The 17,852-nt window shown below is 38.2% G+C and overlaps 1 protein-coding gene across 2 annotated transcripts in view; it reads right to left on the bottom strand.

Moving 5' to 3' along the window:
• Window positions 1-17,852, bottom strand: part of LOC126175560 (neuronal membrane glycoprotein M6-a) — a 46,973-nt gene that overhangs the window by 21,172 nt on the left and 7,949 nt on the right. For both annotated transcript variants that reach the window (XM_049922413.1, XM_049922414.1), the window contains 2 exons: window positions 7,817-7,976; window positions 7,402-7,561 (listed from right to left, as the gene is read on the bottom strand). In XM_049922413.1, the coding sequence (XP_049778370.1) occupies window positions 7,402-7,561; window positions 7,817-7,976 (320 nt within the window). The remainder of the gene's footprint in view (window positions 1-7,401; window positions 7,562-7,816; window positions 7,977-17,852) is intronic.

Below are 17,852 nucleotides of genomic sequence, written 5' to 3'. Positions count from 1 at the left end.
AAAACCATAGAATTTTTAAGGGTAAGCCAGCAATAAATATCATGAAAGGCATGCCAATACTTGGTACCACTTTCTATGTTCATAAAAATTTAGTAGATAACATTACAGAATTCAAATCCAGCTCAGAAAGACTATCTCTTTTCACAGTTAAATGCAAAAATAAACAGTATACCTTTGTTAATTTTCAGGCTCCAATCAATGATGACAATAAGAAAAATCCGAGTAAAGTAGAAGCATTCTGGGAACTTCTAGAAGAAGACATATCAAAAATTCCAAAATCAAAATACGTTATACTTATGGAGGATTTTAATGCACAAAAAGAGACGGAAAAATCATTTCAAAAATAGTAGGATATTATCCAGCCCATAAAAGAACAAACAAAAATGGCACAAGGCTAAGCAGTCTTTGCAGAACATTTCAGTTAAAGGTAATGTCAACCTTCTTCAAAAAATTACCAAGAAAGGCAAAAACATGGATATCTCCAAATATGTCGCTAGGGGAGTTCCAGTTAGATCACGTGGCGATTTCTAAATGCAATTTTAAAGAAATCATGAATGTAAAAGTAGCAAGAAACAGGGATTTGATTCTGATCATTACCTGACTAAGATGAAATAAACTTCCCTCCAATAAAAACTAAAAGAGATAGCAAAAATTAATTAAATATGATACAGACACTCAACATCACCAAAGAGGTGATAAAAAATTTTCATGAAGAAATTAAACTAAATCAGGGAAGTGGGAAGAAATATCGAAAGAAATCAACAGGGCACCAAAAAATTTATTTGGAACAACAAAAATTAAGTGGAAAGTCTAGTGGAATGAAATCTGTGAAGCAGCAGTTACAGAAAGAACAAAACAGTGGAAGAAATGGAAATGTTATGGAAAGCCTGAATACCATGATGAATTGTGGAATGCAAAGGAAAGAAACAAAAAGAATAATAAAGAGAGCTAAAAGATCTTTTGAGAAATCACTTCTTGACATACAAAACAACTTTGTAGAACATAGCTCCTGGAATTTCTATCAGATGTTTAAAAGTCATCTAAAAGGTTACCAAGCTCCAAGTATTTGCTTCACAGATGAAAATGGTAAAGTAGGCCTAAGCAACAGCCAGAATTGTGAAATGCTAAGAAATTAATTTGAAAAATTATTGAACTGTGAAGACCCGAACTGTAAGCTAGAATTTCCAGATCTCCATGAAAATACAGAAGGCAGATCCACCACCTACAGCTGAGGAAATTAAAAAAGTAATAAGTACCCTGAAAAACAAAGCCGTGGAGAACACTCTATTACAGCTGAACTTATTAAATGGTCTCAACTGAAAATTATAACTAACCTTCAGCTCATGTTTGAAGAAATATGGGAAACTGAAATTATAGCAGAAGACTGGAAAGTGGCTCTCATCCATCCCCTGCACAAGAAAGGTGATAAGCAAAATGTAAATAACTACAGAGGTATATCTTTGTTGCCAGTGGGTCATAAAATATTTTCAACAATACTAATAAACAAGGCAGAAGCAACACTTGATAGCCATTTGGGAGAATATCAGAGTGGCTTTAGGAAGGGGAGATCTTGCTCATAACAGATTTTCAACCTATGGTCCATAATTAGTCACAGACTTACAAACTCCAAAGATATAGTTGTAACATTTCTAGATTTTAAAAAGGCATTTGACTGTTGGTAGGGAAACACTGGATAAAGTGATCAGAGAATTTGGCATCAAATCTAAATTAGCAAACCTTATTCGTGAAATGCTCACGGACACCAAATCAAAAGTAAAGTTTCGAGATGAAATATCGATGACATTCAACATAAAAACAGGTGTAAGGCAAGGTGATGGCCTGTCTCCACTCTTCTTTAACTGCATACTAAAGAAAACAGTAAGAGAATGGAATCATCATCATCATCATTTAAGACTGATTATGCCTTTCAGCGTTCAGTCTGGAGCATAGCCCCCCTTATACAGTTCCTCCATGATCCCCTATTCAGTGCTAACATTGGTGCCTCTTCTGATGTTAAACCTATTACTTCAAAATCATTCTTAACCGAATCCAGGTACCTTCTCCTCAGTCTGCCCCGACTCCTCCTATCCTCTACTGCTGAATCCATGAGTCTCTTGGGTAATCTTGCTTCTCCCATGCGTGTAACATGACCCCACCATCTAAGCCTGTTCGCCCTGACTGCTACATCTATAGAGTTCATCCCCAGTTTTTCTTTGATTTCCTCATTGTGGACACCCTCCTGCCATTGTTCCCATCTACTAGTACCTGCAATCATCCTAGCTACTTTCATATCCGTAACCTCAACCTTGTTGATAAGGTAACCTGTATCCACCCAGCTTTCGCTCCCATACAACAAATTTGGTTGAAAGATTGAACGGTGCACAGATAACTTAGTCTTGGTACTGGACTTCCTTCTTGCAGAAGAGAGTAGATCATAGCTGACCGCTCACTGCATTAGCTTTGCTACACCTCGCTTCCAGTTCTTTCACTATGTTGCCATCCTGTGAGAATATGCATCCTAAGTACTTGAAACCGTCCACCTGTTCTAACTTTGTTTCTCCTATTTGGCACTCAATCCGTTTATATTTCTTTCCCACTGACATTACTTTCGTTTTGGAAATGCTAATCTTCATACCATAGTCTTTACATTTCTGATCTAGCTCTGAAATATTACTTTGCAAACTTTCAATCGAATCTGCCATCACAACTAAGTCATCCGCATATGCAAGACTGCTTATTTTGTGTTCACATATCTTAATCTCACCCAGCCAGTCTATTGTTTTCAACATATGATTCATAAATAATATGAACAACAGTGGAGACAGGTTGCAGCCTTGTCTTACCCCTGAAACTACTCTGAACCATGAACTCAATTTACCGTCAACTCTAACTGCTGCCTGAGTATCCATGTAAAGACCTTTAATTGCTTGCAAAAGTTTGCCTCCTATTCCATAATCTTGTAGAACAGACAATAACTTCCTCCTAAGAACCCGGTCATATGCCTTTTCTAGATCTATAAAGCATAGATACAATTCCCTGTTCCACCTCTGTAGTTGTTACAATCTTTTCTGTTTCCATGTTTAAAGATTGGTGTGATTACTGCTTTTGTCCAGTCTGATGGAACCTGTCCCGACTCCCAGGCCATTTCAATTATCCTATGTAGCCATTTAAGACCTGACATTCCACTGTATTTGATGAGTTCCGACTTAATTTCATCCACCCCAGCCACTTTATTGCACTGCAATCTATTGACCATTTTTTCCACTTCCTCAAATGTGATCCTATTTCCATCATCATTCCTATCCCATTCTACCTCGAAATCTGAAACATTACTGATCGCATTTTCACCTACATTGAGCAACTCTTCAAAATATTCCCTCCATCTGCCCAAGGCATCCACAGGGTTCACCAGCAGTTTTCCTGACCTGTCCAAAATACTTGTCATTTCCTTCTTACCTCCCTTTCGAAGACTGCTAATTACACTCCAGAATGGTTTTCCAGCAGCTTGACCCATAGTCTCCAACCTGTTTCCAAAGTCTTCCCACGATTTCTTCTTGGATGCTGCAATTATCTGTTTGGCTTTGTTTCTTTCTTCAACATAACTTTCTCTGTCTACCTGGGTTCTGGTATGTAGCCATTTTTGATACGTCTTCTTCTTCCTTTTACAGGCTGCCTTGACTGTATCATTCCACCAAGCCGTTTGCTTCATCCTACTTTTACACACTACTGTTCCAAGACATTCTTTAGCCACTTCTAGTACTGTGTCCCTGTACCTTGTCCATTCCTTTTCCAATGACTGTAATTGACTACATTCAACTAACTGGTACCTTTCTGAGATCGCTGTTATGTACTTGTGCCTGATTTCCTTATCCTGAAGTTTCTCCACTCTTATCCTCCTACATATGGACCTGACCTCCTGCACTTTCGGCCTCACAATCCCAATTTCACTGCAGATTAAATAATGATCAGTGTCATCAAAGAATCCCCTGAATACACGTCTGTCTCTCACAGCCTTCCTGAATTCCTGATCTGTTATTATATAGTCAATGACAGATCTGGTTCCCCTGCCTTCCCAAGTATACCAGTGAATGTTCTTATGTTTAAAAAAGGAGTTTGTGATTACTAAGCCCATACTGGCACAGAAATCCAAGAGTTGTTACCCGTTCCTGTTGGCCTCCATATCCTCTCCAAATTTACCCATAACCTTTTCATACCCTTCTGTTCGATTTCCAATCCTGGCGTTAAAATCACCCATGTGCAGAACACTGTCCTTGTCCTTTACTCTAAGAACTACATCACTGAGTGCCTCATAAAAACTATCCATCTTATCTTGATCTGTCCCTTCACAATGCGAATATACTGACACAATCCTAATTTTCTTGCTAGACACTGTCAAATCTATCCACATCAGTTGTTCATTTACATACCTTATTGCAACTACGCTGGGTTCCATTTCTTTCCTGATGTAAAGCCCTACACCCCATTGTGCTATTCCTGCTTTGACTCCTGACAGGTAGACCTTGTATTCTCCCACTTCCTCTTCTTTCTCACCCCTTACCCAAATGTCACTAACAGCTAAAACGTCCAGCCCCGTCTTACTTGCAGCCTCTGCCAGCTCTACCTTCTTCCCAGAGTAGCCCCCATTGATATTAATAGCTCCCCATCTCATTACCATTTGTTTGCCAAGTCGTATCTTAGGAGTCCCTGGTTTGTCAGTTAGAGGTGGGACTCCGTCACCTCCAAAGGTCCGAGGCATTTTGCTCTGATTGTTGCCAGCATCATATTTAAAGTACAAGGGAAGCAGGTTGCTAGCCTTACTTGCCCCGAGTCCCATTGGGTTTTACCCCTAACGGCTGAGAGACTAACCGGTGGATTTGGTAGTCTTTGCCGTATGAGCACAAAGGTGACCACGACTCAGAATATGTCCGAGATGCCCAGTCTTATTCCAAAGTAACTGGTATCCCGACTGTCGGGACCACTTACTTGGCCACTCATACGTTGCCCGTGGTTCATGAACTAGGACATGACTACAGGAACCCACACCATGAACCACTAAGAGAATGGAAACAAAAACTAAAAGAACAGAAGCTACCTCCAATGAGACTGGGAACTAAAAACAGTTGTTGTCGTCGTCGTCGTCGTCGTCAGTCCTGAGACTGGTTTGATGCAGCTCTCCATGCTACTCTACCCTGTGCAAGCTGCTTCATCTCCCAGTACCTACTGCAACCTACATCCTTCTGAATCTGCTTAGTGTATTCTTCTCTTGGCCTCCTCCTACGATTTTTACCCTCCACGCTTCCCTCCATTACTAAATTGGTGATCCCTTGATGCCGCAGAACGTGTCCTACTAACCGATCCCTTCTTCTAGTCAAGTTGTGCCACGAACTCCTCTGCTCCCCAATTCTATTCAATACCTCCTCATTAGTTATGTGATCTACCCATCTAATCTTCAGCAGTCTTCTGCAGCACCACATTTCGGAAGCTTCTATTCTCTTCTTGTCCAAACTATTTATCGTCCATGTTTCACTTCCATACATGGCTACACTCCATACAAATACTTTCAGAAACGACTTCCTAACTCTTAAATCTACACTCGATGTTAACAAATTTCTCTTCTTCAGAAACGCTTTCCTTGCCATTGCCAGTCTACATTTTATATCCTCTCTACTTCGACTATCATCAGTTATTTTGCTCCCCAAATAGCAAAACTCCTTTCCGACTTTAAGTGTCATTTCCTAACCTAATTCAGTCAACATCACTCGACTTAATTCGACTACATTCCATTATCCTTGTTTTGCTTTTGTTGATGTTCATCTTATATCCTCCTTTCAAGACACTGTCCATTCCGTTCAACTGCTCTTCCAAGTCCTTTGCTGCATCTGACAGAATTACAATGTCATCGGCAAAACTAAAAACAGAGGTATTGTAATTCAATGTTTAGCATTTGCGAATCATTTTGCCATTCTTTCTAAAAACCTAACAAATGCTAGAATACAAATCAACCTCTTAGAAGAAATAGCCAACAAAGCAGGTTTAAGAATATCTGCAGAAAAAACAAAATTTATGACAAATATAAAAAATACTCCGGAACCCCTAGGCAACAGATATTGGCCAGATAAAGAGGGTAAATAAATTTAAATATTTGGGAGAAATTATCCAAGAAAATGGATTAGAAAAATTCGCTGTAGAAGAAAGAGTACATAAAATGCAGAGAGCTAATGGAATAACTAGGAACATCTACAACAAAACGTGTCTGTCTAAAAATTTGAAGATACAGAACTACAACACAGTAGTAACACCAGAATGTCTTTATGCAAGTGAATATTTAGTACTGAACTACAAATTACACAAACTTGAAGCACTAGAAAGAAAAAATCATTCGAAAAATACTTGGACCATCAAAAAAAAACAGAGGTATGGAAAATAAGAAGCAATGAAGAAGTTTATCACCACATAGAAAACATAAATGAAACACTACGAAAGAGGCACCGTGCTGTTTTTTGGACACTTCTACAGAGTGAACAGCAGCAGGTTAACCAAACAGATTTTTAAATATCTTTGGGACATGAAGTCAACAATAGCCTGGATTCAAGAAGTTAGGAAAGATTTGGAAAGAAACAATGTAAGTGAAAAAGATGCAACAGAAAGAGAGATTTTCAAGAGGAAAATTTTAAAAATGCAAGGATTCCAAGGCAGGAGGGAGAAGAAGATAAGGTCAAAATGGTCCGAGATGAAAAAAAAAAAAAAAAGTGAAAAGATGAAAGAATACTGGAGGAAAAAGAAAGAATAACAAAGAAGGAAGCATTGAAATTGGTGCATGGTCCTTAGATGACCCAAACTAAGAAAGAATAACAATAACAATAATAAAAATAAGCAGAAGAATACCAAAAGGCATATTTCACATGACAGTGGAAGGAGGGAAGAAAGGAAGGAAGATTACAGTTTAATATCCCATCGACAGCGGGTCATTAAAGACAGTGCATAATCTCTGATTACTAAAGGATCGGGAAGGGAATCATTTGTATCCTTTTCAAAGGTACCGACCCAGTATCTGCCTAGAGCAACTTAGGGAACCACGGAAAATCTAAATCTGGATGGCTGGAAGGGATCTGAACCTTTGTCCTCCCAAAAGCAAGTCCAATGTGCCACCTCGCTCGGTCACACGATAGTAATGTCATTGCAGTTTATGTCCAGTGTCCTATAATTACTCATATTAATGGACAGCAAGTCTCTCACAGACTTGCTTTCTCTGCACATGTCTATTCTCATGTTTCTTTAAAAACAAAAATTGAAAGCAAGAAGTGTGTCTTTTCCTTACAATAGGGAGTATCAGAGTTACACTTTTTGTGTTAGAACTGTTTCTTTTGATGACAAAGACAAGAAACTGACAAACATACTCACCACTGCACAAGAGATTCGGCCCCCAACACGTGCTCCCCAGGCACGATAAACTTTGTGTCTCGTCGTCCCAGTTGCCAAACAGCCAACGAACAAAATCATAAGCCCAAGGGCACCCATGCTGGCTCCAATTATGACAAAAACCATCTGCACTGCTTCTAACCTATGCACAAAAATAATATTTAAGAACATACATACTGCGCACATTAAGGAGTTACTCGATATTTAAAAAGAAATATTTGCACAGCAAAAACAAACATAAAAAACTGTAGCAGTAACTTATTCACATTCATATTAAATGAAAGCAAAAAGAGCTGCAAAATTTGATTTCAAAATGGTACATTTAAGACTTGCACATTTTAAGGTGCCAGTTATCAGTTTGATAGACACATGTATTATCAAAAATTAAGTTTCTTACCAGCCAAGACGAAGATGGAAGACTTCATTGAACATCAAGATGCTGAGCGTCGCACCACGATACATGGTTCCACAAAATACACCCACTCCCACAATGCACATAATTGTAGCAATGAGGGTGGCATATGGGATGCGCGTCATGCAATCACGGCACTTGTCACCTGTACCACAAATTTTTTGAAGAGAAGATAACCCTTGGTCATGTAGAAACACTAACTGTTGTCATGTGTAACTATTTTGCTCTTATTTCAATTAAAATTAAGACAATTTTCACTCTGACAAAAAATTAAAATAGGAACAATCTATAAACAATTCTGACATCTAGAAATAACTAAAAAGAATTAAAATAGTTTAAAAGTAAAGGAGACTACTAAAACACACATACACATCGTGCTCACTAAACAAGCACAATGCAGCTGCAGAGGTCTGCAGAAGTCCATACGGGAATATCTACACGTACTCTGGCTCATTAAAGGATTCATCAAAAAGCTAGTAAAGTTTTCATTCTTTTTTTGCTCCCTGTCAATGAATAAATGCTTTTACTATGCAGTGAGTGGTTTCCTTTAATTGTAAACTATTTACATTCTGACAGAACTTTCCTAACTAAATTTAAAACAAAGACAGTACTTTCTTTCCTCCTACTATGAAGATACATGACAGTTGTTCTAATATGAAAATAAATGAATGTTATTGGTTATTCCACTTAGTCACAGTCTTAAAATGAGAATATAGTCTGAAATTTGTTATTGTATTTCAAGAACCCACTGTGTGACATACCTGATATGAACAATGGTCACAAGGGAGTGAGCTACACTAAAACATATCTTTTTGAATTAAAAGGGTTGCCACTAAGAACAACAGGTGGTAGTAGGAAAAAGGGTGTAGCAAAGTACGAGAAACTACAGAAAATGGCTATTCACAAAGAAAGAAAGATCTGGGGGTATCCAATATGTATAGCAGAAACGCTTTCCGGAGGAAAGTTGAACAAGGGCTAATGTAACATGTAAGAAAGATAAACTGGAGAAAAGTTCTGGTTAGAAATGGAGTGAGCAAGGTAGTGTCATGTTCCATCATCTTTCGGGCGTGCACTTGGGACAGCGACAATTCTTGTTGCGATATTTCGGCTAGAAACCTCCCAGCCATCTTGAAGGCGAGTCAGAGACTGAGTTCATAGCGCTTGCGCGTGCCTATTTATACGGAGAGTCATGTGATACAAAGCTGCTGAGGATTGATAGGATATTTCTAATTGAAATATCGCAAGAAGAATTGTCGCTGTCCCGAGTGCACGCCCGAAAGATGATGGAACATTATGTCCACCGGGAAAACTTCAAGAATCACAAGGTAGTGTCATGTTCCATGAATCATTTGCACAATAACTTGTAATTATGTGGAATGGCTCATTTTACATTCACATCACAAATCAGTTTGACAATATAGCTACATGCTGATCATTTACAAGTTTCTTAAAAAAAAAGTCAGATGAGAGTAATTCCTACCCACCAACTTTTACACATTACAGTAATTAAAATTCTCTTACAGGATAGGAGTTGCCGAGAAGAAACCTTTTCAGTTTGTTTCCAAATTTTTCTTTTCTGTCTGTCAGACGTATTACATCACTGGATAAGAGATCAAAAATTTTGGCTGTAGCATTGTGCACCCCTTTTTGCATTTAAGACAATTGATGTATCAGTCTAATACCAACTTGTCTGGATCTGGCAACCATGCAACCCTGGTTTTTATTTATCAGATTTTTGAATCACTTATAGCTGGAAGGAGGTGGTATACATCAATGTATGTTAATGCAATCTACAGTTTATGGTTTCTAACTTCAACTGATCACTAGAAAACTAGTGACAAACATTTATGAACAATAGTCGAGATTTGTTAATTGCAGTATTTGTTAACTGTAGCATTTTTAAACGTACAAAAGTGATTTTAGATGTACAGGATTTTTAGTATTCATGGGTCACAAAAGTTGGAGTGATGGGTATATATGCCTAGTATCTGCCTGCATTCATAAATGGAAATTGACAATGAAACTACTTAGGGAATCACTGCAGCTTGGTTTGAAACATCTAAACAGAAGATTTCAGTAGCGTGCAGCATTTGTGAGATAGTGAACAAATTTCAATTTAACACTCAAGGAACACTTTCAGGCTGCTGCAGGATGTCTAAAGCTGCAAGCCAAACAAGTTTTCAATACGTGCAAAGCATCACAACATGAAAGAAAGATGCCAGTTTGATCATGCATGTTCAAGCACCGCTTGCAGCATGAGGAGGTATGTTAGCCCTCAATCAAATCTTGCTGGCAGTGAACTGCCAAGCTAGATGTTGTTGGATGTGGTTTGTAGATGGTTTTCCACATCCACTAATATGCAAATATTTAGAAAATTTCTACTAATTTCCAAAGGAATAACACTACATGCATACACTTGGAGTATACATATTCCATCCCATGGGGTAACGTGGTGGTGACAGGAAGGGCACCCAGCCACCCCTTAAATTAGCCATGTCTAATCTGTTAATAACTATACACGTCCTGTGCCAAAGTGGCATAAAGGCACAAGACAATGAAGAAGACAACCAAGTGAAAGAAAGTATAGTTCAAAATTAACATAAAAGAAAAATCATGTAAATGATCAGCAAGCTGCTATATGTCACTGTAAACATTTGACAAACTTAAAACTACAGAAGACTGCAGTTATGATTCATGGGACCTACACCTTAAATTCCTGTAAACTGATTGTGTTCTATTTGTGAGAGTAAGATACTACAAGAATGCCTAACCAGTAAAGGAAACAGTGAGGATTCAAGTTGGGATATCAAGTAAACATTAAAAGAAGAACAACGAAGTCAACAAAGCAGACAACAGAACAATGTGCAAAAATGCGAAAATAAGTCAACAATACATTGTAATTATGGAATAGATTTTTGGAATAATGCAGAAATCTGAAAGTACGCCATCTGGTAGAGCAACGCAAATGTGTGCCCAATCTGTATGGTGTCCACATGGCTATGGTGTGCCACAAAGTTTGGTGGAAATTGCCAAAGATGAACTGAAATATCTTGCCTAACTACACAGCCAAACGCATGGCTTTCAAAGGTACACAGATGTTCATAGCCAAGAAATTTGCTGTGTGAGCAGGCTCAATGCTGTTCTGTATGCCTCATGCTGCACTGCGATGTAGTTAACTGCCATTTTCCTCAGCAACATGAAAGGGGTAAAATACACCTATTAGGTCATATCTGGTGAGTTCTTGCCCGCCTGACAGAGAGAGAGAGAGAGAGAGAGAGAGAGAGAGAGAGAGAGAGAGAGAGAGAGAGAGAGAGAACACACTGTGATGTTCACGTGGCTTCACCATGTAGATGCAGTGCTGTACCTCCTGGTTAACAGAATTGGTCCAAAGATGTAGAAAAATATTTAGATAAAACTAGAAAAGAGGAGAATTTGTGACACTAGAAGTGTGAAAAATATGACAAATTTAAAAAAAAGGACAGAGAAGTAGTATGAAACAGGCTGTAATAAGTATTTTGAACAGCACTTTTGCATTATTACTTTTATTTATTGAAACACAACTTTCAATGCTACATATTTCATCAATTGCCACCTATCTGAATAAATCTGACTTATGAGGCACTTGCAGCCAGCCCCCCACCCCCACCCACCAAGCCAAAGCATGCAGTAGAACACGCCTATGTACAAGGTAATGTCACTATCACAACTGGAAATAAGGGAAAGCTTTTTAGCATAATAAGATTTACGGTGAAATAAATTAAATTTACTTACACCCAAAAACACTTTCTCATCATTCCTATACAATGTCTCAAACTTCACATTTTTAAAAGGCTACATAGGTATAATACTGAACATATATTTGATATTTTTAACAGATCTGGTATTTGTAGATAAAATAATAATTAAATTACAATGGGATGGCATTTTTTTATTGAACGGATAATGCAAACTGTAATCATCTGAGAGAAACATAGAATGCAAATACAAATGGAATGTATACCTTAATCTTTAAAATGTGGAGTCTGTGTGAATGTGTGCACTTTTACTAAATAAAGAACAAGAACACAAAAGGCTACTCTGAATACTGTTTTTTGTTATGTTTTTGTATGTGCCACGCATTGGTCCACTATAAATGAGTAGTTGCCTTTCCCATATTCTATGTATTAAACTTTAAAATGTTATCCCATTTCTTGTCTCATTTTAAACAAACTAGTAACCAGATCCCCTCATGGATTTTGATACAAACCAAGCTATTAATGTTAGTCTGAATTTGCTATTAATAAAGGTCACCAATTCTATTCCACATATGGTTATATGATTTTAATTAACTCAATTGCCAGCATAGCCACTACTTTAGGAAAAATCTGCTGTTTTTTAAATTGTCCTTGCCAAGTGATGAAATGAAATCTTTTGCTCCTGGTGTAGTATTTATTACCTTAACATCCAACCTCTCCACAATATTCTTGTTTTGCTGGGTAAGTTATTAAAAGAGCTTCTGCAAAGTTAGGACTGGAAAGTAAATTTAAGTATTGCAGCCACTATAATAAAGACAACTATATGTCATTAGTCATCTCAAAGGGGAATATTATTTGCCATAAATGTCATTAAAATGTAAATATACTGACACATGAAAATGAACATCTAGGTCCTAAAAAACACCTCTGCAAGATGTGCCATTACATGTGACTTTACGTAATACTCTGGATGCCCATTTTTCTAAATATTTTATTGGCCATTGGTGCATTACCCTAGGAAAACAGCCCATCAGAAAATAGGGGGTAAATGTATGCAAAATATACTAATAATTTTAGATGCAGATCAACATAACTAGAGGTAGTTTAAATGCTAAAGCAAGCCAAAATTAGATGTTTAGTCGCCTTATGTTTTAATCATCATGCACTAAAAAAAGAAGTACCACAAAGGAATTATCAAAATGGGAAGGCAATCAGTAGATATGATGTGCACGTACAGACAAACAAATGATTACAATTAAAAAAAAAAAAAAAATGGATTATTTATTCAAGAGAAAGAGGTTCAGAAATTGAGCAAGTCAATAATGTTTTGATCCACCTGTGGCTATTATGTGAGCGGTTGTTTGGCTTGGCATTGATTGGTAGAGTTGTTGGATTTCTTCCTGAGGGATTTTGTGCCAAATTATGTCCAACTTGCATGCTGGATCATCAACATCCCAAAACGTCTTCGGCCAGGAATCTTAGTGACTGGAGTAGAATTGTCTCCAGCAATGAGTCTCACTTTGAACCGAGTCCTGATGACCACTGAAGGTGTGTCCGGAGACACTCCAGACAGCACTGGGATGCCAACCCGACTGTCAGCCGCCATACAGCCTGACAACCAGGAGTGATTGTCTGGGGCGCCATTCTTTTCATAGCAGGACCACTTTTGTTGTCATGTGTAGCACTCTTACAGCACAAGTGGTACGTCAGCAATATTCTATGCCCCATTTTCTTGCTGTTCATGGCAAACCATCCTGAGAATACATTTCAGCATGATAATGCCAGCCTAACCATGGCGAGAGTTTTTACTGCTTGACATGCTTGCCAAACCCTACCATGGCTAGCAAGATCATCAGATCTCTCCCCAGTTGAAAAATTTTGGAGCATTTTGGGTAGGACTCTCCAACTAGTTCAGTATTTTGATGATCTAACATGCCAAGTGGATACAATTTGGCACATTATCCCTCAGGAGTACATCCAACAACTCCATCAATCAAGTCAAGCCAAATAACTGCTTGCATAAGTGCCTGAGGGTGGACCAACCTGTTATAGACCTGCTCAGATTGTGATGGTCTTTCTCTTGAATAAATCATCCAATTGTTCTGAAATAGTAATTATTTATTTGTCTGCAGATGTACATCACATCTACCAATTTCCATCTCACTCTGATAATTCGCGGTCTTCAGGTGTATTTCCATTTATCATCCATTTTTACAATAAGGTACTATATGTAGCTTTGTTCTGTGTATTTAGTATTATGTATTGCAAGAATCTGTACTTCATTGTTATTTATTCGAAACTGTGCAACAGTTTTGCATTAGTATTAAGTTGTGATATTTACTGTTTAGCTAATATCTTCACAGTGTCAGATATGCCCATGCCATGCCACATGCAAACATTCTGTAAACCATCCTTGTGCTATATCTAAGACACTCTCCAACATTTATTACAGGTGTTCTCCTGACATATATACAATAATAGTTCTGTGGGGTCTGGGATTGAGAAGGAAAAAGCTACAGGCAAACTGAAGTTCTGAATTAGTCCACAATGCGTGACTGACTTAGCTAAAAAGAGTACTGTCAGCAAATGGCAAACTTCTAGGCTACAAGTCCAGATTTAGCATACTACTTATTAGCCACCAGGAAGTTTCACTACCTTGCAAAAGATTCATTCTTGTTACTGAGTTTCAGTCTCCTGGTTTGGTATTAAGAAAAAGCAATGTTGGGGATTAAGGCCCCACTGATATAAATGTCATCAGAACAGAACACCAACTCAGTTGCAAACCGATGAATTGATAACAGCACTGGCTTAAAGCATTGATAACAGCACTGGCTTAAAGCAGAATCTCAGAATTCACTTGAAATTATTTAAGGATAGGAAAAAAAGGGGGACATAATTTAGGTGAGAAAAAATGGAATAGAATCATCAATCTCCCAAATATCAGTGCCACAATTCCTCCATAGCCTGTGAGATCTATACCACTGATACGAAGCATCACTGATTACGCAGAAGATTTTTAGAAAATGAACAATCTAAAAATAAGTCCATACTAAATATCACTGCCATAAATTGAATTGTTCTTGTTTAGCCCTGCTCTAACTTCTGTTTAGTAGACCCTTTGGAATCTTGGAATCGAAATACAGACATTGCTAAAAAGGTATTGCCTGAAAGATGAGGATTATTATTATTATTACTATTACTATTACTATTACAATATCGGTATTAGTGCACTTGACATCATAACTCTCAGTAAACGTGCTGAATATGAATGTAAGCAGTTTATGAACCGAGCAAGGAAAGTTTACCTTAAAAAAAATACTGTTAGGATGCACAATTGAAATATAAGTTTTGTATGAGCAGTTTCCAGCAGGCTCTTGCGCATGCACAGATCTGAATTCGCGTATGAACAGTGCCTTCCTCCCGCTTCTGGCTACTTGAAGCGTGGCTGTCTGCTGTATGAGCAGTAGCAGCAAGTAGCAAGACGCTAACCAGAAAAAATTTTCTGACGCGCCCAAGCTGCCAGATTTGCGCATGCGCAGAGCAAGCTGAGTTATAGTGGGGGGGGGGGGGGGGGGGGAGGGGTCCTTCCCCACGTGACTCGTGTATGTGTTTCGTTTCTTCGTTTACAAGCTCTCATGTCAAATGAAATCAAAACAGATTTCTGTGGCCGGGATCCATCAAGTGAATTAATATACATTTTCATAACCATGAAAGATCAAAATAAGTTAGTAGTTTCAGCTTTCTGATTTTATATTATTTCCACGTTATTAGCAATAAACCATTAATGTCTTAATGAAGCTATTTGTCTGTTTTATAGAGAAACTGCTGAGGCAGTTAGTTTATTTGAAACGAAGTGTTTCATTCCGCACTATTGGCTACTTTCAATCTCATTCAATTTAAAGTGCAAATTTTCATTTTCTGGGACGAATGACGTTATACCATAATAAAGAACCAAACATGAGAATACAGTACTGGACCGCCAAGAAAATTAGTATAACGAAAACCACATGAAAAGCTGAATATCAGGTACTTCAGAGTGCATCTGCACATAGAAATGTGCAATTAGAGCGGAATGAAGCATTTTAGTATGGTTTATGAAATTCCGATGCTGCTGGAGTATTCTCTGATGTCCTGTTCCTTCTATGACACTATAAAATCTCTCAATGCTGTACCAACTTGAAACTGACTAAGTAGGCAAATTTGGTCAGTAGTTTTGAACTAAATATTTTCTTTCAAATATAATGACAGCTGTAGCAGAATTTTACAAATCTGCCTTCTGTGAAACAGTGTTTTTCGATCACAAGGCACTTGTCTAGTACTTCCTCTAGGCCTGAAGTTATTTCTTAATTTGTGTTTACGTCTTAAATTTATAGAATGCCATTCTATGCTAAATTTTAGACTGGCAGCACACCGTGTTTTATCGTTTTAACTCCCCACATGGCTTCATATTTATTCCTAGAGTAGAATATAAACTGACAGTTGTGTTGCAAGAAATTTGTATTCCATCCTACTGTTGGAAATGCTACATAACAATATTGCAGAGGATGAATTAAAAAATCTGTCAAAGTCACCCCTTGGCAAACTTTTATGGTACTTCAAGCTGTGGAGTCTAATTTGGAAACGATATTTTGCCAAGAACTGCTTCCTTATTTGCATCCTTTATCTGTGTGGGATATGATAAAACAATTGCTCTAAGTACAACTCAGTATTTCCTCTCAACAACATGCCACAGGGCTGCACATGGTCACGTGATGCCCCACCACGCACAAAATTCCACCAGAAATACGACGAAAAGCGTATGAGCAGAGCAAGCACGGGCTGCCTACGTCATCGTAGCTGGGCACGCGCAGTACAGCCTGTATTCTGGCACTTTCTGGTAACTGCTCAAACGAACCTATGATCACTTACTAAAAAATGCATGACAACATCAATGTTTGGGAGAATGTGAAGGACCACACTTATGTGACACACCTGCAGAGGGGCCCAAACCAACCAGGGATCCCATCAATGCTAATAATAACTGAATCAGTACTCTCTCACATCACAAATTATATTGGATGAGTCAGCCTAAAGGCTTTAACTTCTGCTTTTTACATAATTACTTTTAATTTGGAATTTTAAGCATACTTAAGCAAAGAGTAAAAATAGGCATGATAGCATGTATGTCATCACACATTCCAGCACATGTACTCAAAGTTAAATAAAATTACGGTTAGTGTTGACATAAAATGCTGCTTCGTGAAATAAATATTAACTGGATAAAAAGAGACCAGCTTTTTCCCAGAAGCAAGTGGATGTCTGGTCACTAAGATACAAAATGGAAAAGTGCCAGCCACTCAATCATTAAAATCTACTCCTGGAGGAGTCCCAGTTTCTCATAAAATGAACTCATCCAATTACCAATTGATATAAAGGACTTGTTACTGGTCAAAACTTTAATGTCGTCTTATTAGAGTACAGATAACATTCAGTTAAAATACAGCACACTGTTATAAGGATGCCATGTGCCATATTCTGGAGGCTCACCGTGAATCAGGAGGAATTCTTGGATTAAAGGGCAGCACATTACACAGAGGCGAGCTAGAATGCTTCATGTGAGCAGCTGGATGGAAGTATCAACTGTAACTGCGAAGTTGTGGGCAAAAGGCATGCGAAACAGCAGAAAATCGTACAACTGTTGACATATAAAGATATCTTCACCACACTCTCTACTGCATCAGTTATGCTGTTTACAGTACTGGCAAAGAGGCTGACACTTAAAACAGTCCCTTGAAGGACACCATTCTCTTACATAAAATTGTTCGAGTGCGCACCTACTTGATAACTCCATGTATTGTCGTATGTGTTTCAAATACCAAAGGACACCCCATAAAGTGCTGTCTGCATAGAACAGTTACCTGTAGAACCATTCCAGTACACCCCTGTCAGCTAAGGTGGAACGATGTTTCCTAAGCCCACATTAAAATCAACTAATTAGTTTCTTTCTCTCTTAACACCCACACTAAACAGAGGTTAACCACCTGTTCAATGGGTTTTTTTCCCTATGTAGCTTGTGAAGTCAACACTACAACATAGCTGCTTGTGGCAGTACCATACTTCACAGGACTAAGGAGGGATATCAAGATGGATTCCCTCCATGAATCTGGGTATAGTTTTCGTGATAGTGTGCAGCTGAAAAGATCAAGGAAGGATTATTCTGATACTTGACACAACTGACTTGGCATGCTATACATAACGGCATCCGACGCTGTGGCTGAATCCACAGCAGCAGGTAATGCTTTTTCCAA

Source organism: Schistocerca cancellata, chromosome 3, assembly GCF_023864275.1.
Source record: "Schistocerca cancellata isolate TAMUIC-IGC-003103 chromosome 3, iqSchCanc2.1, whole genome shotgun sequence".
Classification (NCBI taxonomy): Eukaryota; Metazoa; Arthropoda; class Insecta; order Orthoptera; family Acrididae; genus Schistocerca; species Schistocerca cancellata.
This window is presented reverse-complemented; position numbering and strand designations above follow the sequence as displayed.